The sequence below is a fragment of the Monodelphis domestica genome, chromosome 4, assembly GCF_027887165.1.
Source record: "Monodelphis domestica isolate mMonDom1 chromosome 4, mMonDom1.pri, whole genome shotgun sequence".
Classification (NCBI taxonomy): Eukaryota; Metazoa; Chordata; class Mammalia; order Didelphimorphia; family Didelphidae; genus Monodelphis; species Monodelphis domestica.
Genome location: NC_077230.1, coordinates 425,668,533 through 425,691,817, shown reverse-complemented (window position 1 = coordinate 425,691,817; position 23,285 = coordinate 425,668,533). Strand labels below are relative to the sequence as shown.

Below are 23,285 nucleotides of genomic sequence, written 5' to 3'. Positions count from 1 at the left end.
TTTGGACTGTAGATTTGGAGAGTGGTCAGAATTAATCCAGTACCTATTAAATACAATGATCAAGAACTACTTGCCCATGAATCAGGATATAAGAATATAGGTTGCACTATTGATATATTAATAATTGTTTCAAGATTAAAATACACCTATGATGCCACATGGACAATCAAGGAAAACAAATTCTGATGCTCAAAAAATATCTGTTGCAACATACACCCTGACTGCATCCCATTTCTGAAGTGAGGCAGCTGATTTCATAGGAAGTCTGTAGGTTTTTGTAGAAAGTGAGTAACCCATTATCATGGGTTTTCTGCAATCCTTGTTAGCCACTGCATTGATCAGAGGTCCCAAGTTTTTCAAAGTTCTTTGACTTCGGAACACTGTAGTTATTGTATAAATCACCCTCTTGGTCCTACTCACTTCATTCTGCATTAATTCAGAGAAATCTGAAGTTTCTGTTTTTGAACTCATTCTGTTCAGTGTTTCTTTGAGTGACTTGGGATCAAATGGAATAATATCTGTAAAGAGCTTGGTATATCATGACCATTAATGTTCTACTAATTCTTTTTTCCTTAATTTTTCTTTTGTATTTTTATTGTTGTACAAAACACTCCATTTGGGACATTGTAGTAAGAGCACATTTATACGTAACCAAATTCCAAAATAAAACCACAAATATACTAATATGAAAGGAAACTCCAATAGTTTTTTTCTCTGGAAGTGGATAACATTCCCTGTCATAAATCTTTCAGGATTGTCCCAGATTATTACATTACTGAGAGTAGCCAAGTTTTCACAGATGATCCTTGTACAATATTGCTGTTACTGTGTATAGTTCTTCCAGATTTGAACCCAGGACCTCCCATCTCTAGTCCTAGTTCTCAATGCACTGAGCTACCCAGCTGCCCCTTGTTTATCGTTTCTTTTTTTATTAATTTAATTTTTTTTGGTTACAATAATCTCTTTATTTCCCTCCCTCCCCTCTACCTACCCTTCCCACAGCTGATGTGCAATTTCATTGGGTCTTACTTGTGTCCTTGATCAGAACCGATTTCCATGTTGTTGTTTGCACAAGGATGTAAATTTAGAGTCTACATCCCCAACCATATCCCTTCATCCCATGTATTCAAGCAGTTGTTTTTCTTGGGTGTTTTTACTCCCATAGTGTTTCCTCTGAATGTGGATAGTGTTTTTTTCTCGTAGATTCCTCCAAGTTGTTCAGAATCACTGCTGTCTGTTCTTTAATGCCCTTTGGGCATAGTTCCAAATTGCCCTCTAGAATGGTTGGATCAATTCACAACTCCATCAGCAATGCATTAATGCCCCAACTTTGCCACACCCCCACCAGCATTCATTACTTTGCTTTGCTGTCATATGAGCCAATCTGCTAGGTGTGAGTTGATAACTCAGAGTTGTTTTGATTTGCATTTCTCTGATTGTAAGTGATATAGAAAACTTTTTCATGTGCTTAATAATAGTTTTGATTTCTTCATATGGAAGATGCTTACTCATGTTCCTTGCCCATTTATCAATTGGAGAATGGCTTGATTTTTTGTACAATTGATTTAGCTCTTTATAAATTTGAGTAATTAGTCCTTTGTCAGAGGTTTTTGTAATGAAGATTTTTTCCCAATTTGTTGCTTCCATTATAATTTTGGATGCATAAGTTTTGTTTGTACAAAAACTTTTTAACTTGATGTAATCAAAATTATTGATTTTACATTTTGTGATTTTTTCTAGCTCTTACTTGGTTTTAAAGTCTTTCCTTTCCCAAAAATTCTGACAAATATACTATTCTGTGTGCACCTAATTTACTTATAGTTTCCTTCTTTATATTCAGGTCATTCACCCATTCTGAGTTTACCTTGGTGTAGAGTGTGAGATGTTGATCTAAACCTAATCTCTCCCATACAGTCTTCCAATTTTGCCAGCAGTTTTTATCAAATAGTGGGTTTTGGTCCCCAAAACTGGGACCTTTGGACTTATCATAGACTGTCTTGCTGAGGTCATTTACCCCTAGTCTATTCCATTGATCCTACTTTCTGTCTCTTAGCCAGTACCAACTTGTTTTGATGACCCCTGCTTTATAATATAGTTTTAGATCTACGACTGCAAGTGCTCCTTTCTTTGCATTTTTTTTTCATGATTTCCCTGGAAATCTTTGATCTTTTGTTCTTCCAAATGAATTTTATGTTTTTTTTCTAACTCAGTAAAAATTTTTTTTGGGTATGGAACTAAATAAGTAAATTAATTTGGGCAGGATTGTCATTTTGATTATGTTAGCTTATCCTACCCATGAGCAACCAATGATTTTCCAATTGTTTAGATCTATTTTTAATTGTGTGGAGAGTGTGTTTTAGTTGTGTTCATAAAGTTCCTGTGTTTATCTCAGCAGATAGATTCCTAAGTATTTTATATTGTCTAAGGTGATTTTAAATGGTATTTCTCTTTCTAATTCTTGCTGCTGAGATGTGTTGGAGATATATAGAGAAATGTTGATGACTTATGTGGGTTTATTTTGTATCCTGCAACTTTGGTAAAGTTGTTGATTATTTCAACTAGGTTTTTGGTTGATTCTCTAGGATACTTAAGGTAGACCATCATATCATCTGCAAAGAGTGATAGCTTGGTCTCCTCATTGCCAATTTTAATACCTTCAATTTCTTTTTCTTCTCTAATTGCTATTGTTAGTGTTTCTAGTATACTGTTAAATAATAGAAGTGATAATGGGCATCCATGTTTCACTCCTGATCTTATTGGGAATGCTTCTAGTTTATCTCCATTGCAGATGATGTTGCTGATGATTTTAGATCTATATTGTTTTTTATTTTTAGGAAAGGCCCTTCTATCCTATACTTTCTAGTGTTTTCAATAGAAATGGGTGCTGTATTTTATCAAAGGCTTTTTCTGCATCTTTTGAGATAACCATGTGATTTTTATTGGTTTGCTTGTTAACATGGTCAGTTATGTGGATGGTTTTTGTTACCATGAAAATGTGGGTTCAAGACTGTGAATTGCCAAAACTGTAGAAATAATTTTAGTGTCTTGATTTTATATCAAAAATAAGTTGTTGCCATGGGAAAAACCCCAAATATGAAATACCCAAGTCAATTGGGTTTTATAGAGATTTTAATTAAAATGAATGAAGGAATTAAGGGAAAGGAGAGACAGAGTAAGAGGAAATAGTAGGAAAAGGCCTAGGGCCTAGGCCAAATGGCCTAGGCCTTTCTCTTTAAGAGAGAAAATTAAGTCAGTCTTTTATCCACTCACCACAAGATTTTGTTCCAAACAAGATTCCAACTAAGTTCAGAGACCCAGCAACTCCAACGAGTCTGAGATCCAACTAACTCCTAAGTTGAGAGAACCATCTCCTTTTAAAGAAAAATTTCTCTTATGTCAGCTCCCCTAAATTTTCACATCTACTAATCACAGTAGATGCTTTCCACAGGACTTACCATTCTTAATTCACATATTCTTTTGTTATCACCTTCTCTGAGTAGACTAAAACTTCACACCTCTTTTGTTATGCTTTCCTTTTGTAAGTTGCTTGACCTTTTACTGATTAATTCAACCTTTATAGGAACTTAGTACCTTTTTGTATTAGATCTAAAAATAGACCTAGCTTAAGGTTTTGGACTCACTGTAAGTATGAATTAGGGACTTTTTCATTGTTCCAGTAAGGAGTTTTACAACTTTATCTTCCCCTAAAGTATGCCTAAGTATGGGTGGAGTAATGTTAAAATTCCCAGTACATTCCTGATCAAGTACCTCCATTTTTAAATGGGGAATAGCCTTAACCAAATGTTCCAAGGTAGAGTCTGAGCAGTTTTAAGATTTATATTTTCCTAATATTGAACCATTCTTGCATTCCTGGTATGAATCCTACCTGGTCACAGTGAATAACCCTTGTGATGACTGGATGGAGTATTTTTGCTAGGATCCTATTTAAGAGTTTTGCATCTATATTCATTAGCGAGATTCATCTAAATGTTTCGTTCTCTGTTTTTGACCTGCCTGGTTTTGGGATCAGTACCATATTTGTGTCGTAAAATGAATAAAAAAATCCTAACTTAACTATACTATCTACATAGATGTTAAGCTAAGAATCGTATAGGAAAATGGTTTAGGTAAGGGATTTACATGAATATAGTTTCACATAACAAATCCTGTAACATTTGTCAAATCAATCCAACAATTTCACTAACATTAAGAATATGCCAATGTCCTAATTCCTAATGTCTATACAGTCACTACGAAAAGTTTACTATCATTAACAAATGCTAATCTACAATCATAATGCAATGTAAATTCTATACTTCAGAACTTCTATGTCTACTTTCCTAAGACTTAAACAAATTCACTAGGCTGTCACTAATGTTAGTAGTTAGAATATTAATAAATTACTCAAATAAAGTTAGCTCATTAGTCAATAGTAATTTACATGTGTACATAGGATCCATACACATTGACATATGTACATCATACTATATTTCTGTGCAAACTCATGCAGAAAAGAAATCTTTGAGTTTTCCACAGAAATTTGTATCAATGTGTCTTTTGTTATGCCACTATGCATGTTATGTACTTACCCATTCTATGAGATATCTTACTAAAGTGTATTCTATGTAGGATGTGTGCATATATGTGCATATATGTGAGGTAACATGCATTATGCATTCTTACATACCCTCATGATCAAAAGTTCCAAAATTCCAAAGTTCCAAAGTCCTACCATGTCCTTTAATGATGTTTGCATAAAATCTTTCTTACTCTCTGGTCCTCTGTCTGGTCTGCATGCCAGTTGCCATCTTCCAGTCTTGATTGAAGATGTGGTCTTCAAATCAGGATCCACTGGAATAATCAATCAGGAACCCAGAACACACGAACAAACCACAAACATGTATGCATGTGACATTTTTATGTGTGTGCAAATAAGAGTGAAAAGTATATTTGCATGGAAGTAAGTTGAAATCTTCATGAATGTTTGTCAGAATTTATCAATCTTTATGTCTGCAGGTAAGATTTACATGTATTCTCTTCGTGCATGGAGGTAAGCTTTGCATATGTATATCTTCGTGAAAAGCAAGTAAGGTCTACATATGTTTTTTCACAGATGGGTGTGACCATTATGCATAGGTTCTCAGGATTTTGTTAAAAATAGTGATTTCAAGTTTGCTAATTCTTGTTGTTTCACTTTTCACTAGAAGATTTATTGAATGTTTACTGTACTTAGTTCTTGGCAGAGACTTTGTATAGAAATATATCTAGGCTTTTTCTAAGGCTTCTAATGCTATTCTTTTGGCTGCAACACTGGCTGCATTTGCTCCAGGGGTGCTATCACTTAATCATGTTAACATATGTAGGACTCTCTTGTCTGTATTCTGGTGGCAAGTAGTCATGTCCTTTCATGTGTTGTCAGTAGGGACGGTCATTGCTTATTGATTATATTCCCAGAGCTAATCAACATTATGGGTGTGATGCAATTTCACATGTGAAGTATGGAACTATGGATCTCTTTGATCAACCTTTATAGATGTTGGGATTGTCATTATGACCTTAGTTGGTCTGATCCATCTTGATTCTGTAGGAGATTCTCTATTAAGGTTCTTGACATATACCTTATCACCTGGTTTTATCTCATGCAATGAAAAATCTAGTGGTATTCTTTGCCCAAGCAAACCCAGTTTCCTTAGTTCTTCAATCCTACGTTGTATCTGTTTTAAGTATTCATGAAGAACACATTCCCCTCTTAAGATGGACAAGTAAGGTGGTCTTACTGTCCTACCATGCCAAAGTGGCTGACCATGTAGCATTTCAAAAGGTGATATAATGCAGGTCAGTCCTAAGCCTGGTTCTAATATTGAACAAATCAAGAGGCAAAACATCTGTCCATTTTAAATGTGTTTCTGAACAGAGTTTACCTATTTATGTTTTCAGTTCTTTGTTCATACGCTTGACCTGCCTGGAACCTTGGGGTCGATATACTGAATGGTAATTGCACTTAATCCCTAAATTCGTGTAGATTACTTTTAGAATCTGGGAAGTAAAGTGAGACCCCTTGTCCGAATCTATGGTATCAGGAATGCCATGTCTAGGTATAATCTCCTTGAATAGAAATCTCACTACCGTAGCAGTGTCACTTTTCTTGGATGGACATGCCTCAACCCATCTAGTCAATTTATCCATAATCACCAATGCATATTTGTATCCCTTGTCTCTAGGCATGTTGATATAATCAATTTGAATACACTGAAAAAGCATATAGCTGAGTGGTCTGCTTCCCAATGCAGCACTCTTAAAATGTCCTTGATTATATCTCTTGCATGTTTCACATGCCTGACAAGTTCTAATGGTATTTTTTGTAATTCCTGGTGCTGTCCAATATCTCTTTATGGTATCCAGAATCCCTTGCACTCCATAATGTCCTTCTGCATGACTTACAGTGCATAGATGTTGATATAACTTTTTAGGGAGAATAGGTTTACCCCCTTGAGCAATCCAGACACCCTTGATTAGTTTAGTACCTAGCTGCTCTTTCCATGACTGCATCTCTTCTCCATCCTAGGCTTCAGTGAGATCCTGCCTTTTGATCAGAGAGAAATTCAGCACATGGTGAGGATCGAACCTAGCAGCGTACTTTGATGTTGTGCCTCCTCAGTCATTCCCTAGGGGTATTCTGTCCTTCCCATGAGTGTGTGCCTTAAAATGGATTATGGCCACCTCTTTAGGAAAGTCTACAGCACTTATGATATGATCTATCAGATTGCGATATGCAATTGGTTTCCCAGCTGAAGTTTTATGCCCTCTGTTTTACCATATGTACGATGACCAATGCACCGTGGAGAAAGCATATTGTGAATCCAGAAAAATATTAGCTCTTTTCCCTCTAGCTAATTCTAGGGCCATGATCCTCCCTAAGCGCCGACATGGCTTGGCAGTGATGCATGCCAAAGAGTTTTGTCATTGTCAACAACTGCTGCCCCTGTGAATTTTCTCCCATCATGAACATAAGAGGATTCATCCATGTATAACTCTATTTCTGGATCCATAAGAGGTGTATCTTTAAGGCATTCATTTGGCCTATGCATGAGTTCCACCATCTGATCCCAATCATGCAATACTTCTCCATCCATTGGCAAATCAGGGATCAGAGTTTCTGGGTTCGATGGTGCATATCTATGAATTGTGATGTTATAATTGCCTAACAAAATGACTTCATACTGGGATATTCTTGCATCGGTGAATGAATGCATATTCTGCGACCATAACAGTTTTTCAATTTGATGTGCGGAATACACATGCAATTTACATCCTAGTACTATATCATATGACTTCTTGACCATTAGAGCTGTAGCTACTAAGCTCCTGAGGCAATGAACCATTCTTTGTGCAACCGTGTCAAGGATAGGACTGTAAAATGCAATAGCCCTCAGATTTAACCCAAAATACTGTGCTAATATTCCAGAAGCAACACCTTTTGCTTCATGGACATACAAGTGGAATTCTTTCATATAATCAAGTATTCCCAAAATTGGAACTGATAAAATAGCTCCTCTCAACTGTGACAAAGCATGTAAATGTTCTTTATTTAATTGCAATGGTTCTTTAATATCTTTCTTTGTCATATCAATCAAGCACTTGGAAATATGAGAATATCCTACTATGTACTGCCTTGAGAAACCAGCAACCGCCAGAAAAGCTCTTAAGTTCTTTCTTAGTTCTAGGGGTGCCTAGCTTCTGTATGTCTGCCCTCCTTTTATTAGATATTTTCCTGGTGTCCCCCTCCAGGACTAATCCTAAATATTCAACTGGTGGTAGGACCCATTGAATCTTCTTTTTAGAAACTTTATGTCCCCTCTTATAAGGTTCTCTCAATAATTTCTTTGAATCTTCCAAACATGTTTTAGGGTCAGGAGATGCTAGCAACAAATCATCCACATAGTGTATCAATCTGCTATGTTTGAAAGTTATGGTAGCTAGATCTCTCTGCAACAGTTGACAAAATATTGAAGCAGACTCGCAACATCCTTGCACTAATCTTGCATAGCACAGCTGGGTTTGTCTCCATTGGAAAGCAAAAATATTTTGAGAATCAAGGTGCAACAGTATAGTGAAGCAAGCGTTGCTCAGGTCCAACACTGTGTACCACCTAGACTCTGCAGGTATTTGAGTTGTGATATTGTCTGGAGATGGTGTTATAGTGTGTTTTTTTTTTCATATAAAATTATTCACAGCCCTTACATCCATCACAAATCTCCAGGCAGGAGTTCCATCTTCATTTAGCTTATTCTATTTAATAGCTAATAGTGGGTAAATGTATTCAGATACCATAGCTCTCAATATACCTTGCTCAAGCAAACTATTTATGATAGGTGTTATCTCTTCTCTCGCTTCTCTACTCAATTTGTATTGTGGTATCTTAGATGGTATTCCTTCCCTGACCTCAATCCTAACAGGAGTAATAGATTTAATCTAACTCATATCATTTTGATATTTTGCAAACACCCCTTGTGGTATATCTGTGGGTATGTCACACATAGAAGTTACAACTTGAATCTTTTCAGGTTCTTCTTCAAGTTGTTCTAATAGTGATAGTGCTTCAGTGAATTTCTGGATAGATGCAATTAAATCTCCCCAGATTTTTCTGTCTGGGGTCTGTCATCCCCAGTCCTACTTGCCTCAGCCCAGAAAGACTGAGCACCCGGGGCTTGGGCTCCATGTGAATGTCTTTGTCAGCCACAGGAACTGAAGCTGAACTTTTCCTAAGGCCTGGAGGAGTTGTGATCTGCACCAGAGAAAGGGGTGTCCTTGCCATTGAAATCACAGGTTTTTGGTCTCTGGCCTCCTGCCTTGCCAAGGTCTTAAACAGGCCACTTCCAAACCACTTATTTGGTTATAAGGTAAGAAAAAGAACCAACACAGTCATTTTCTGTCTATTCTCTGCACAGCGCCACTGTCCAAACCTACCATTCTCACCTCTAACAATACTGCAGTGGAGACCAAAGACTTCTCATTGACCTGCAATGCTACAGGTCAAATTCACGCTTACAAGTGGTTCATAAACGGAGTTGCCCCAGCTGGTCTCAGGATACAGCTGTCGCCAGATAGGAGGACACTCACTCTCCGCAGTCTCACAAGAAGCTATAACAAAGGACCCTATGTGTGTGAAATCGAGAACCCATTTTATCGCAATAGGAGTGATCCATTCACACTGGATGTTGCCTGTGAGTAAATTTGTTCTTCCTATATGGTGCCTACTTATAGCTTGGTGGTGTGTTCCTAGAGGCCAGGCTAATTCCAACCCTCCTCAGAGAGCTAAAGAGCTAGGCTCTGAGGCTCCCAACCCCTTTCATCTTTAGGGAGCCCAAATTGGCCTTGTCATGTGTTCTGGTGGAGGGTGGCCATCCAGGGTGCTGAACTGGAGAAAGCCCTAAGATCTTCCAAGTTCAGATCCACACTGGAAAAGTAGAAGATGAGTTGTGAATTTCCCAGCTCAAAGGAGGATCAGGGAGACACAGTGGTTCTTGGTGATGGGTTATAGACTAGGAGATGCCCCCTTATTTCTGCCATAATCTCAATATGGAATCCTTCTCTTTCTTCCAGATGGCCCAGATATCGCCACAATTGTACATTCAGCTGATGAGTACCCTCCTGGGGCAAATATTACCTTGAGCTGTGTTGCTGATTCTAACCCTGCAGCACAATTCACTTGGTTACACAATGGACAACCAGTCAGCAACTCAGCCACATTTTCTATTATTGCATCCCTGAGTGATGCTGGCACTTATACCTGTACTGCATCTAACTCATTCACTGGTTTGACGCGTACTGCAACCAAGAATATTATAATCTATGGTGAGTATCTGGATTGGGCCCCCAACTTTGTGTGGGGCTCTCTCTTTCCCTGGCATGACAGAAATAGACAAAAGTGACTCTCTCCCCCCCCCTGGTCCCATGGCACAGTGCATTGTGGTAGAAAGAGCCCTGAGCTCAGAATCATAAAACTAGGATAGAATCCTTTCTTTTATGTCTACTATCTGTGTAGTAAATGACTCCACCTTTTGAGGCCTCAGTTTCTTTATCTGGGAAAATGAATTACATTTTCTCTGTATATAATAGCATTCTATGAGTAAAGGTCCTTTTTATATGGTAGGTATAAAAAGCATGTGAGTTGTCTTCATCATCCTTGTTATTTGTATTGTATTATTCTCTTCTGTCCTAGTGATATACAACCTTCTTCATCTCCCAAATTCTAGGACCGCAGGTTCAATGACTGCCCAATACTCTTTCCTTCAATCCCTTTCCCTTGGTGCTAATTTGTTAATATATGAACTCAAGGATATAAATTTCCCCCTGAGTACTGCTTTGGCTACATCCCATAGGTTTTGAAAGGATGTCTCATCATTGTCATTTTCTTCAATGAAATTAATTGTTTCTATGATTTGTTCTTTGACTAACCAGTTTTGGAGACTCGTATTGTTTAATTTCCAATTAATTTTTGATTTACCTCTCCATGTACCCTTACTAATTATTATTTTCATTGCATTGTGATCTGAGAAGGTTGCATTTATTATTTCTGCTCTTTTGTACTTGTTTGCAATGTTTTTGTGCCCTAATACATAGTCAATTTTTGTGAATGTATCATGTGCTGCTGAAAAGAATGTGTATTCCTTTTTGCCCCCATTTATTTTTCTCCATATATCAACTAACTCTAATTTTTCTAGGATTTCATTCACTTTTCTTACCTCTTTCTCATTTATTTTTTGTTTTGATTTATCTAGTTCAGATAGAGGAAGGTTCAGGTCTCCCACTAGTATAGTTTTCCTATCTATTTCATCCTTGAGCTCCACTAGTTTCTGCTTTAGAAATTTGGATACTATGCCATTTGGTGCATATATGTTGAGTACTGATATTTCCTTGTTGTCTATACTGCCTTTCATCTGGATGTAATTACCTTCCCTATCTCTTTTAACTAGATTTATTTTTGCTTTGGCTTTGTCAGATATCATGATTGCGACTCCTGCCTTCTTTTTATCAGTTGATGCCCAATAGATTTGGCTCCATCCTCTTACTTTCACCCTATGCATATCTATCTTCCTCATGTGTGTTTCTTGTAGACAGCATATGGTAGGGTTTTGGATTCTAATCCACTCTACTATTTGCTTGTGTTTTATGGATTTGTTCATTCCATTCACATTCAGAGTTATGATTACCAGATATGTATTTCCCAACATTTTGCTTTCTACTTGTAGTTCTGCATTTTCTTCGTTCACTATTTCCTTCTATAATCTACTTTTAATCAGCCCTCCTAGTTTCCACCCTTATTTCACTACCCTTTCTACCCCATCCCTTCTTATTTCCCTCCTTATTTTCTGAAGTCTTTTAAAACTACCTCCCAACCCTCTCCATCCCTTATACTGCTTCCCTCCCCACCAGTCCATTTTGTAATATAAGAGATAATCTGTGTAAATATTTCTGGTTGTGGAAACTGGATATTCTGGCTTGTGACTAGAGAGCTGCTACTAGGGGACACCTGAGGTTGCCTAGTTATAATGGAGATAGATGAGAGATAAGGCTAGAGAGATAGATACTGCTAGAGGGGATTACTCTGGAGCTGCCTAAAGATCACTAAAGGCTAATAAATCAAACTATTTTCTACTCTCCACCCTTCACCTCCCAGTCTTCCACCTGAAGCCCTCCTGCTACCCTTTCCACTCCCCTGGTCTTAGTCAGCCACCTTCTAAGTAACCCAGGGGAACTATGCGATTTCAGAGAAATATTCTTTACTCTTCTTTTCTCAGGTAAAGGGTTTATTGGTAACAAACAGAATGTGGATTGAGGTGAGAGGGATGAAGTTTGTCCCTAACCTACAAGGAGAATTAAGAAGGGTTTAGGAAATGTCAGTCTAGTCACAATTGTGACACTCTGGCTACAGCCAGAGAGATTGAAGATAACTGTTAAATCTTCCTTCTCCAGTCAGATAATCTCTGCTTGAGTAACTCAAGTCCAGACTCTTTCAAAAAACCACAAAGGTCTTTCTATCTGCCTGTCAGGAAAAGCCAGGCTCTCTTGATCAGGAATCCAGAGAAGAGATTTCTCTCTTGGTCAGTCACTCCCAGAGAGAACCCCAAAGTCCCAGTTTCTCTCCTCTGTCCAGGCTCCCAACTGCCTCCTCCTGGGAACATTCCTTTTGGAATCTTCACCTTGATTTTGCAGATCATGTCCCCAGTTTGATCTGCATGCTTGGCTTGTCCTGCAAATCCCCTCTTTCTTCATGCCTCTTCCACAATCCCCCCTTTTATTCTCCAAAAAAATCAACTTGCATTTTTCAATGATACTTACACTTATTAATTCTATCTATCTATTCTTCACCCTCTGCTATCTTAAGTATTCCCTTAGCCACCCCCAGATAAAAATATCCTAACTTAACTATTCTATCTACATAGATGTTAAGCTAAGAATCGTATAGGAAAATGGTTTAGGTAAGGGATTTACATGAATATAGTTTCACATAACAAATCCTGTAACATTTGTCAAATCAATCCAACAATTTCACTAACATTAAGAATATGCCAATGTCCTAATTCCTAATGTATATACCGTCACTACGAAAAGTTTACTATCATTAACAAATGCTAATCTACAATCATAATGCAATGTAAATTCTATACTTCAGAACTTCTATGTCTACTTTCCTAAGACTTAAACAAATTCACTAGGCTGTCACTAATGTTAGTAGTTAGAATATTAATAAATTACTCAAATAAAGTTAGCTCATTAGTCAATAGTAATTTACATGTGTACATAGGATCCATACACATTGACATATGTACATCATACTATATTTCTGTGCAAACTCATGCAGAAAAGAAATCTTTGAATTTTCCACAGAAATTTGTATCAATGTGTCTTTTGTTATGCCACTATGCATGTTATGTACTTACCCATTCTATGAGATATCTTACTAAAGTGTATTCTATGTAGGATGTGTGCATATATGTGCATATATGTGAGGTAACATGCATTATGCATTCTTACATACCCTCATGATCAAAAGTTCCAAAATTCCAAAGTTCCAAAGTCCTACCATGTCCTTTAATGATGTTTGCATAAAATCTTTCTTACTCTCTGGTCCTCTGTCTGGTCTGCATGCCAGTTGCCATCTTCCAGTCTTGATTGAAGATGTGGTCTTCAAATCAGGATCCACTGGAATAATCAATCAGGAACCCAGAACACACGAACAAACCACAAACATGTATGCATGTGACATTTTTATGTGTGTGCAAATAAGAGTGAAAAGTATATTTGCATGGAAGTAAGTTGAAATCTTCATGAATGTTTGTCAGAATTTATCAATCTTTATGTCTGCAGGTAAGATTTACATGTATTCTCTTCGTGCATGGAGGTAAGCTTTGCATATGTATATCTTCGTGAAAAGCAAGTAAGGTCTACATATGTTTTTTCACAGATGGGTGTGACCATTATGCATAGGTTCTCAGGATTTTGTTAAAAATAGTGATTTCAAGTTTGCTAATTCTTGTTGTTTCACTTTTCACTAGAAGATTTATTGAATGTTTACTGTACTTAGTTCTTGGCAGAGACTTTGTATAGAAATATATCTAGGCTTTTTCTAAGGCTTCTAATGCTATTCTTTTGGCTGCAACACTGGCTGCATTTGCTCCAGGGGTGCTATCACTTAATCATGTTAACATATGTAGGACTCTCTTGTCTGTATTCTGGTGGCAAGTAGTCATGTCCTTTCATGTGTTGTCAGTAGGGACGGTCATTGCTTATTGATTATATTCCCAGAGCTAATCAACATTATGGGTGTGATGCAATTTCACATGTGAAGTATGGAACTATGGATCTCTTTGATCAACCTTTATAGATGTTGGGATTGTCATTATGACCTTAGTTGGTCTGATCCATCTTGATTCTGTAGGAGATTCTCTATTAAGGTTCTTGACATATACCTTATCACCTGGTTTTATCTCATGCAATGAAAAATCTAGTGGTATTCTTTGCCCAAGCAAACCCAGTTTCCTTAGTTCTTCAATCCTACGTTGTATCTGTTTTAAGTATTCATGAAGAACACATTCCCCTCTTAAGATGGACAAATAAGGTGGTCTTACTGTCCTACCATGCCAAAGTGGCTGACCATGTAGCATTTCAAAAGGTGATATAATGCAGGTCAGTCCTAAGCCTGGTTCTAATATTGAACAAATCAAGAGGCAAAACATCTGTCCATTTTAAATGTGTTTCTGAACAGAGTTTGCCTATTTATGTTTTCAGTTCTTTGTTCATACGCTTGACCTGCCTGGAACCTTGGGGTCGATATACTGAATGGTAATTGCACTTAATCCCTAAATTCGTGTAGATTACTTTTAGAATCTGGGAAGTAAAGTGAGACCCCTTGTCCGAATCTATGGTATCAGGAATGCCATGTCTAGGTATAATCTCCTTGAATAGAAATCTCACTACCGTAGCAGTGTCACTTTTCTTGGATGGACATGCCTCAACCCATCTAGTCAATTTATCCATAATCACCAATGCATATTTGTATCCCTTGTCTCTAGGCATGTTGATATAATCAATTTGAATACACTGAAAAAGCATATAGCTGAGTGGTCTGCTTCCCAATGCAGCACTCTTAAAATGTCCTTGATTATATCTCTTGCATGTTTCACATGCCTGACAAGTTCTAATGGTATTTTTTGTAATTCCTGGTGCTGTCCAATATCTCTTTATGGTATCCAGAATCCCTTGCACTCCATAATGTCCTTCTGCATGACTTACAGTGCATAGATGTTGATATAACTTTTTAGGGAGAATAGGTTTACCCCCTTGAGCAATCCAGACACCCTTGATTAGTTTAGTACCTAGCTGCTCTTTCCATGACTGCATCTCTTCTCCATCCTAGGCTTCAGTGAGATCCTGCCTTTTGATCAGAGAGAAATTCAGCACATGGTGAGGATCGAACCTAGCAGCGTACTTTGATGTTGTGCCTGCTCAGTCATTCCCTAGGGGTATTCTGTCCTTCCCATGAGTGTGTGCCTTAAAATGGATTATGGCCACCTCTTTAGGAAAGTCTACAGCACTTATGATATGATCTATCAGATTGCGATATGCAATTGGTTTCCCAGCTGAAGTTTTATGCCCTCTGTTTTACCATATGTACGATGACCAATGCACCGTGGAGAAAGCATATTGTGAATCCAGAAAAATATTAGCTCTTTTCCCTCTAGCTAATTCTAGGGCCATGATCCTCCCTAAGCGCCGACATGGCTTGGCAGTGATGCATGCCAAAGAGTTTTGTCATTGTCAACAACTGCTGCCCCTGTGAATTTTCTCCCATCATGAACATAAGAGGATTCATCCATGTATAACTCTATTTCTGGATCCATAAGAGGTGTATCTTTAAGGCATTCATTTGGCCTATGCATGAGTTCCACCATCTGATCCCAATCATGCAATACTTCTCCATCCATTGGCAAATCAGGGATCAGAGTTTCTGGGTTCGATGGTGCATATCTATGAATTGTGATGTTATAATTGCCTAACAAAATGACTTCATACTGGGATATTCTTGCATCGGTGAATGAATGCATATTCTGCGACCATAACAGTTTTTCAATTTGATGTGCGGAATACACATGCAATTTACATCCTAGTACTATATCATATGACTTCTTGACCATTAGAGCTGTAGCTACTAAGCTCCTGAGGCAATGAACCATTCCTTGTGCAACCGTGTCAAGGATAGGACTGTAAAATGCAATAGCCCTCAGATTTAACCCAAAATACTGTGCTAATATTCCAGAAGCAACACCTTTTGCTTCATGGACATACAAGTGGAATTCTTTCATATAATCAAGTATTCCCAAAATTGGAACTGATAAAATAGCTCCTCTCAACTGTGACAAAGCATGTAAATGTTCTTTATTTAATTGCAATGGTTCTTTAATATCTTTCTTTGTCATATCAATCAAGCACTTGGAAATATGAGAATATCCTACTATGTACTGCCTTGAGAAACCAGCAACCGCCAGAAAAGCTCTTAAGTTCTTTCTTAGTTCTAGGGGTGCCTAGCTTCTGTATGTCTGCCCTCCTTTTATTAGATATTTTCCTGGTGTCCCCCTCCAGGACTAATCCTAAATATTCAACTGGTGGTAGGACCCATTGAATCTTCTTTTTAGAAACTTTATGTCCCCTCTTATAAGGTTCTCTCAATAATTTCTTTGAATCTTCCAAACATGTTTTAGGGTCAGGAGATGCTAGCAACAAATCATCCACATAGTGTATCAATCTGCTATGTTTGAAAGTTATGGTAGCTAGATCTCTCTGCAACAGTTGACAAAATATTGAAGCAGACTCGCAACATCCTTGCACTAATCTTGCATAGCACAGCTGGGTTTGTCTCCATTGGAAAGCAAAAATATTTTGAGAATCAAGGTGCAACAGTATAGTGAAGCAAGCGTTGCTCAGGTCCAACACTGTGTACCACCTATACTCTGCAGGTATTTCAGTTGTGATATTGTCTGGAGATGGTGTTATAGTGTGTTTTTTTTTCATATAAAATTATTCACAGCCCTTACATCCATCACAAATCTCCAGGCAGGAGTTCCATCTTCATTTAGCTTATTCTTTTTAATAGCTAATATTGGGTAAATGTATTCAGATACCATAGGTCTCAATATACCTTGCTCAAGCAAGCTATTTATGATAGGTGTTATCTCTTCTCTCGCTTCTCTACTCAATTTGTATTGTGGTATCTTAGATGGTATTCCTTCCCTGACCTCAATCCTAACAGGAGTAATAGATTTAATCTAACTCATATCATTTTGATATTTTGCAAACACCCCTTGTGGTATATCTGTGGGTATGTCACACATAGAAGTTACAACTTGAATCTTTTCAGGTTCTTCTTCAAGTTGTTCTAATAGTGATAGTGCTTCAGTGAATTCCTGGAAAGATGCAATTAAATCTCCCCAGATTTTTCTGTCTTTGGTCTGTCATCCCCAGTCCTACTTGCCTCAGCCCAGAAAGACTGAGCACCCGGGGCTTGGGCTCCATGTGAATGTCTTTGTCAGCCACAGGAACTGAAGCTGAACTTTTCCTAAGGCCTGGAGGAGTTGTGATCTGCACCAGAGAAAGGGGTGTCCTTGCCATTGAAATCACAGGTTTTTGGTCTCTGGCCTCCTGCCTTGCCATGGTCTTAAACAGGCCACTTCCAAACCACTTATTTAGTTATAAGGTAAGAAAAAGAACCAACACAGTCATTTTCTGTCTATTCTCTGCACAGCGCCACTGTCCAAACCTACCATTCTCACCTCCAACAATACTGCAGTGGAGACCAAAGACTTCTCATTGACCTGCAATGCTACAGGTCAAATTCACGCTTACAAGTGGTTCATAAACGGAGTTGCCCCAGCTGGTCTCAGGATACAGCTGTCGCCAGATAGGAGGACACTCACTCTCCGCAGTCTCACAAGAAGCAATAACAAAGGGCCCTATGTGTGTGAAATCGAGAACCCATTTTATAGCAATAGGAATGATCCATTCACACTGGATGTTGCCTGTGAGTAAATTTGTTCTTCCTATATGGTGCCTGCTTATAGCTTGGTGGTGTGTTCCTAGAGGCCAGGCTAATTCCATCCCTCCTCAGAGAGCTAAAGAGCTATGCTCTGAGGCTCCCAAACCCTTTCATCTTAAGGGAGCCCAAATTGGCCTTGTCATGTGTTCTGGTGGAGGGTGGCCATCCACGGTGCTGAACTGGAGAAAGCCCTAAGATCTTCCAAGTTCAGATCCACACTGGAAAAGTAGAAGATGAGTTGTGAATTTCCCAGCTCAAAGGAGGATCAGGGAGACACAGTGGTTCTTGGTGATGGGTTATAGACTAGGAGATGCCCCCTTATTTTTGCCATAATCTCAATATGGAATCCTTCTCTTTCTTCCAGATGGCCCAGATATCGCCACAATTGTACATTCCCCCGATGAGTACCCTACTGGGGCAAATATTACCTTGAGCTGTGTTGCTGATTCTAACCCAGCAGCACAATTCACTTGGTTACACAATGGACAACCAGTCAGCAACTCAGCCACATTTTCTATTATTGCATCCCTGAGTGATGCTGGCACTTATACCTGTACTGCATCTAACTCATTCACTGGTTTGACGCGTACTGCAACCAAGAATATTATAATCTATGGTGAGTATCTGGATTGGGCCCCCAACTTTGTGTGGGGCTCTCTCTTTCCCTGGCATGACAGAAATAGACAAAAGTGACTCCCCCCCCCCTGGTCCCATGGCACAGTGCATTGTGGTAGAAAGAGCCCTGAGCTCAGAATCATAAAACTAGGATAGAATCCTTTCTTTTCTGTCTACTCTCTGTGTAGTAAATGACTCCTCCTTTTGAGGCCTCAGTTTCTTTATCTGGAAAAATGAATTACATTTTCTCTGTATATAATAGCATTCTATGAGTAAAGGTCCTTTTTATATGGTAGGTATAAAAAGCATGTGAGTTGTCTTCATCATCCTTGTTATTGATATTGTATTATTCTCTTCTGTCCTAGTGATATACAACCTTCTTCATCTCCCAAATTCTAGGACCGCAGGTTCAATGACTGCCCAATACTCTTTCCTTCAATCCCTTTCCCTTGGTGCTGTGGAACCACGGAATATTTCTAGTCTTGGTTGGAGTATAAGCTATGGTCATGCAATGGGGCTGGCCTTGATTCCCCTTGGTAGGGAAATTCTGGAGATGGAAAGGAAGATATAAACTTTGTCTCCTTTCACACAAAGAGATTCACCATTGGACATATATTTTCCTCTTTGTGGCATTAAATGCCACATGGAAGCATATCTCTTGTGAAGCCTGGTTCTGATCTATTGGCTTTAGCATTCAGTAGCTGGATCCACTGTAGAATTCCTGCTGCCCAATTAATTCACTGGTCTGACTTTCCTATGTACAGATGACAGACCCTCCATTCCCATAATCACATTAATGTACAGCAGGACCATAGAGAGATCATCTCTGGCCTTAGTTTCCTTTAATTTCATGTAGTTTTATTGTTACAAACCTTAGGGGTATCCCAACTTCCTGTCCCTGCCTCTAGGAATGTTCTGAATGGAGAGCAGGGGGGAGAGATAGAATTGTGAAGTGGGGAAGTGACCTTGGGGAAGTCAGACACCAACAGGATATACTTTAGAGGTGGAATGATTTTTTATTGGCCTCAATCTGTACATGAGGATGATGAAAGCACACATTTTAAATGATCATATAATTATCTCTGTGTCATTTTCTTTTGTTAACTATTTTCCAATTACCTTTTCCCCTGGTTCATGCAGCACCTGAGAATGTTGCAGGCTATGTATTTGACACCCGTGGTTGAAAAGAGCTTTTTCTTAATTTATTTTTTCCAATTAACTAAAATCTATTTTCTGTCCCCCTTCTACCTTCTACCAGTAATGAAAACTAAAATCTTTGGGACAGGTATGAGTTGTGCCTGCCTGTAGCCACAAATTAATATATTCCTAGCTGGACACCTGAGAAGGAGAGTTAGAAACTGAGAGAAAATGGGTGAAGGGGATATAGAGAAAGAGGAAATAGAACAAAGGAAGAGAGACTCAGAGACAAGGCTTCAAGAACTTGGGATCCAGCCTGTGTGCTCCTCTGATGGTGGTAGAGAGAAAGAGAGAGTGAACTATATATGTCCTCAATCTTTTATTGGAGGATCAAGGAATGGGGAATGGAGGTAGCTAATGATCATTTTACAAGGCACAAGACTTAACATTGGTTCAACTGACTACCACAAGATCAAATAGGAGGGGTTTATTCAAACATGTGACCTGGTATGGAATCTGGTCAGACAAGGTGTGAACTAGGACCCTATGGCAGCTTACCCGGGAATTCTTCTTATTTTTGGACTGTAGATTTGGAGAGTAGTCAGAATTAATACAGTACCTATTAAATGCAATGATCAAGACTAATAAGCCTATGAATCTGGTACATGAGCACATAAGTTGCAATATTTACATATTAATAATTGTTTCAAGATTAAAATACATGTATGATGCCGCATGGACAATCAAGGAAAACTAATTTCAGAGCTCAAAAAATATGTGTTGCAACTTACACCCTCAGTCCATCCCATTTCTGAAGAGAGGCAGCTGATTTCATAGGAAGTCTATAGCTTTTTGTAGAAAGTGAGTAACTTATTTCATCATGGGTCTTCTGCAGTCCTGGTTGGTCAGTGCAGTGATGAGAGGTCCCATGGGTTTCCAAGTTGTTTGCCTTCAGAACAATGTTGGTATTGTATATATTATCTCTTGGTTCTACTCACTTCATTCTGTATCAGTTCAGATAAATCTTCTGAAGTTTCTTTTCTTGAACTCATTCTGTTCAATGTTTCTATGAGTGACTTGGATCAAATGAAATAATATCTGTAAAGAGTTTTGTAAATCATGACCATTAATGTTCTACTAATTCTACAGACAAGCAGAAGGCATAATTTTGAAACTGGGAAGAAAAAAAGAAATAATGAGAAAATTGGCAGGATAGGGATTGTTGAAACAGGTAGGATGAAGAAGTAGTTTAGGATGCTGGCACAGTAGACATAATGTGATAAGATGAATGTCATTGGGGATTGATATCAGGTCCTATCCTTGAGTAGAAAAAGTCCAAAACACAAAAAAGCATCGGCCTCGATGGGACAGTGACTGGTACCTATGCCATAGAAAAGAGTTGAAGTAATGGGGTATGGTTGATTTAAAAAAGGGGAAATTGGAGACAGACTATTAATGCCAATTTGTATTGCATAAAGAGATGTTGGGGATTATTGAGGGATCCACAAACTTATTATAAGTGGGAAAAGTAACAGGGTAGTTGAAAAAGCATAATGCATACTTTTTTTTAACCCTTCCCTTTTATCCTTAGAATCCATACTGTGCAATGGAGGTTAAATGAGTGGCCTAGGGTTATATATCTTTGAATTTTTTGAGGTCAGATTTCATCCCAGAACCTCTGATCTCTAGGCCTGGCTCTTAATGCACTGAGCTACACAACTACCTCAACCACCAATGCATTCTTAAGAGAAGCATGTCCATTTCCAAGAATAAGGAGAAAGCTGCCCTTCTGTACTATCAGATGGCACTTGGATTATTGTATTTGGTTCTAGATGACTATTTACAAGTGGCAACAGTGAACTGGGGAATGTTCAGCCAGATTGGTGAGGAGTCTGGAGTCTCTGAAGATCAATTGAGGGAACTACATATTAGAAAAATGCCTGGGACTTCTACTGAGTCACAATAGGGGGCTGCTAAAGAGTTGTAAGAAAGAAAGACTGCAACATTATCAAAGGAGGGATAATTAACATTTATTTTATGTAGCACACAAGGTTATCCTCAAGAAAAAGGTTGGGGATGTAATATGGAGGCCTCGAAGGAGCAGAAGTTCAGACCTCTGAATACCCTTCCTAATGGATCACAAACTGAATGCTCCCAGGGGATTGAAAATCAAACTTAACAACAAGTCTGAGCCAAGGAACCATCCTGCTGGACTTAATTCAAAAGGTACGCCCCCCTCCCCCCATAAAGCCAGAATCTGAGAACACTCAGGGTTAAGGGGAAGACTGAAGGAAGGTCCCAGGACCCATCCCCCCACCCACCCAGAGTGCTGAGATTCCAATGGCAGCGTGAACGTCTGGGTGGGCAAAGGTGCTGGTCTGAAAGGCATAACTTGCAAGCAGAGCTGTGCCAAGTTCAGAGTGTCCAACACAGGTGTCGGGGAAGGAGCTAGAGAGGGAGCATAGACCTGGCAGCCTTGTCAGAGTGGTGGAGATCCTCCATATTTGCTCCAGCCTTCCAGGAAGTTTTGGACTCAGAGCACACCCAGCCCAACTAAGCTGAACTTAATCTCATCAAAAGACTCCAGAGTTCAGGGAAACCCAAGCTCCATATCCATCCTCATTGACTGCTGGACTTTAATGCAATCAAAAGCCTCCAGAGGTCAGGGAAGCTCAAACCCCACCAGAGGCTACACTGAGAGATCTCCTATTAAAGCTCCAAGAGGGGAGACTGACAGAAGCCCCCAAAACCAAAAAAAAATGAGAGGAGTAAGAGCACAGACAAATATGGGGAGTAAAGAAGGGGTGAATTTCAGCAAACAACAGATAAAGAAGAAAGAAACTACAATAGACAGCTTCTACTCAGCAAATGGAACAGAGGGGGAGAGATCAGTAAACGATAAATCAGAAATCCCAGTGAATTGGATACAGGCTGTGGAAGAATTCAAAACAAAATCAAAAGAAGCTGAAGACAACTGGGAAAATAACTTAAAAATTAAGATAAGTCATCTGAAAACAGAGGCACTTGAACTAAAATGAGAAAATAGTGTCTTGAAAGCCAAAATCAACCAGCTGGAAAATGAGGCAAAGGAGATGAAAGATGAGGCAAAGAAGATGAAAGATGGGACAAAGGTGAAGAAAGACAAGGTAAAGAGGATGAAAGAAGACCTTCAAAGACAATCAGATCAGAAGGAAAAGGAGGACCAAAAAGCCAGGGATGAAATTCAGTCTTTAAGAATCAGAATACAACAACTGGAATTAAGTGACCTCACAAGGCAACAGGACACTATAAAACTAAACAAAAAGAATGAAAAAATTGAGGAAAATATGAAGCCTCTCATTCACAAAACAGACAATTTAGAAAATCGTTTGAGAAGAGATAATTTAAGAATCATTGGTCTACCAGAAGACCATGACAAAAGAAAAAGCCTGGACATAATACTACAGGAAATTATTCAGGAAAACTGTCACAATATCCTAGAACAAGAGGGGAAAGTGGAGATTGAAAGAATCCACAGATCACCTCCTGTATTTAATCCCCAACTGATAACACCCAGGAATGTTATTGCCAAATTTAAAAACTATCAATCAGACTAAAGAAAAGATATTACAAGCTGCCAAGATGACGCCATTCAGGTACAATGGAAACACAGTGAGGATAACACAAGATCTGGTTACATCCACACTGAAGGACTGAAAGGCATGGAATATGATATTCTGGAAAGCAAAGAACTCTGGAACTAGGTCTACAACCAAGAATCAAATACCCATCAAAACTGACTATATTCTTACAGCAGAAAGTATGGTCATTCAACACAATAGAAGAATACCAAGCATTTGTAAAGAAAAGATCAGACCTGAACAGAAGATTTTATGTCCAAGCATAGAACTCAAGAGAATCATCAAAAGGTAATTAAAAAAGAGGGGGAAAAGAAAAACAA

General features: G+C 38.6%; 1 protein-coding gene across 1 annotated transcript in view; it reads left to right on the top strand.

Moving 5' to 3' along the window:
• LOC103092368 (uncharacterized) overlaps nt 1-23,285 on the top strand; it is a 1,666,349-nt gene that overhangs the window by 268,671 nt on the left and 1,374,393 nt on the right. The window contains exons 26-29 of the mRNA XM_056825346.1: nt 8,949-9,224; nt 9,604-9,855; nt 17,303-17,578; nt 17,958-18,209. Of these exons, the coding sequence (XP_056681324.1) occupies nt 8,949-9,224; nt 9,604-9,855; nt 17,303-17,578; nt 17,958-18,209 (1,056 nt within the window). The remainder of the gene's footprint in view (nt 1-8,948; nt 9,225-9,603; nt 9,856-17,302; nt 17,579-17,957; nt 18,210-23,285) is intronic.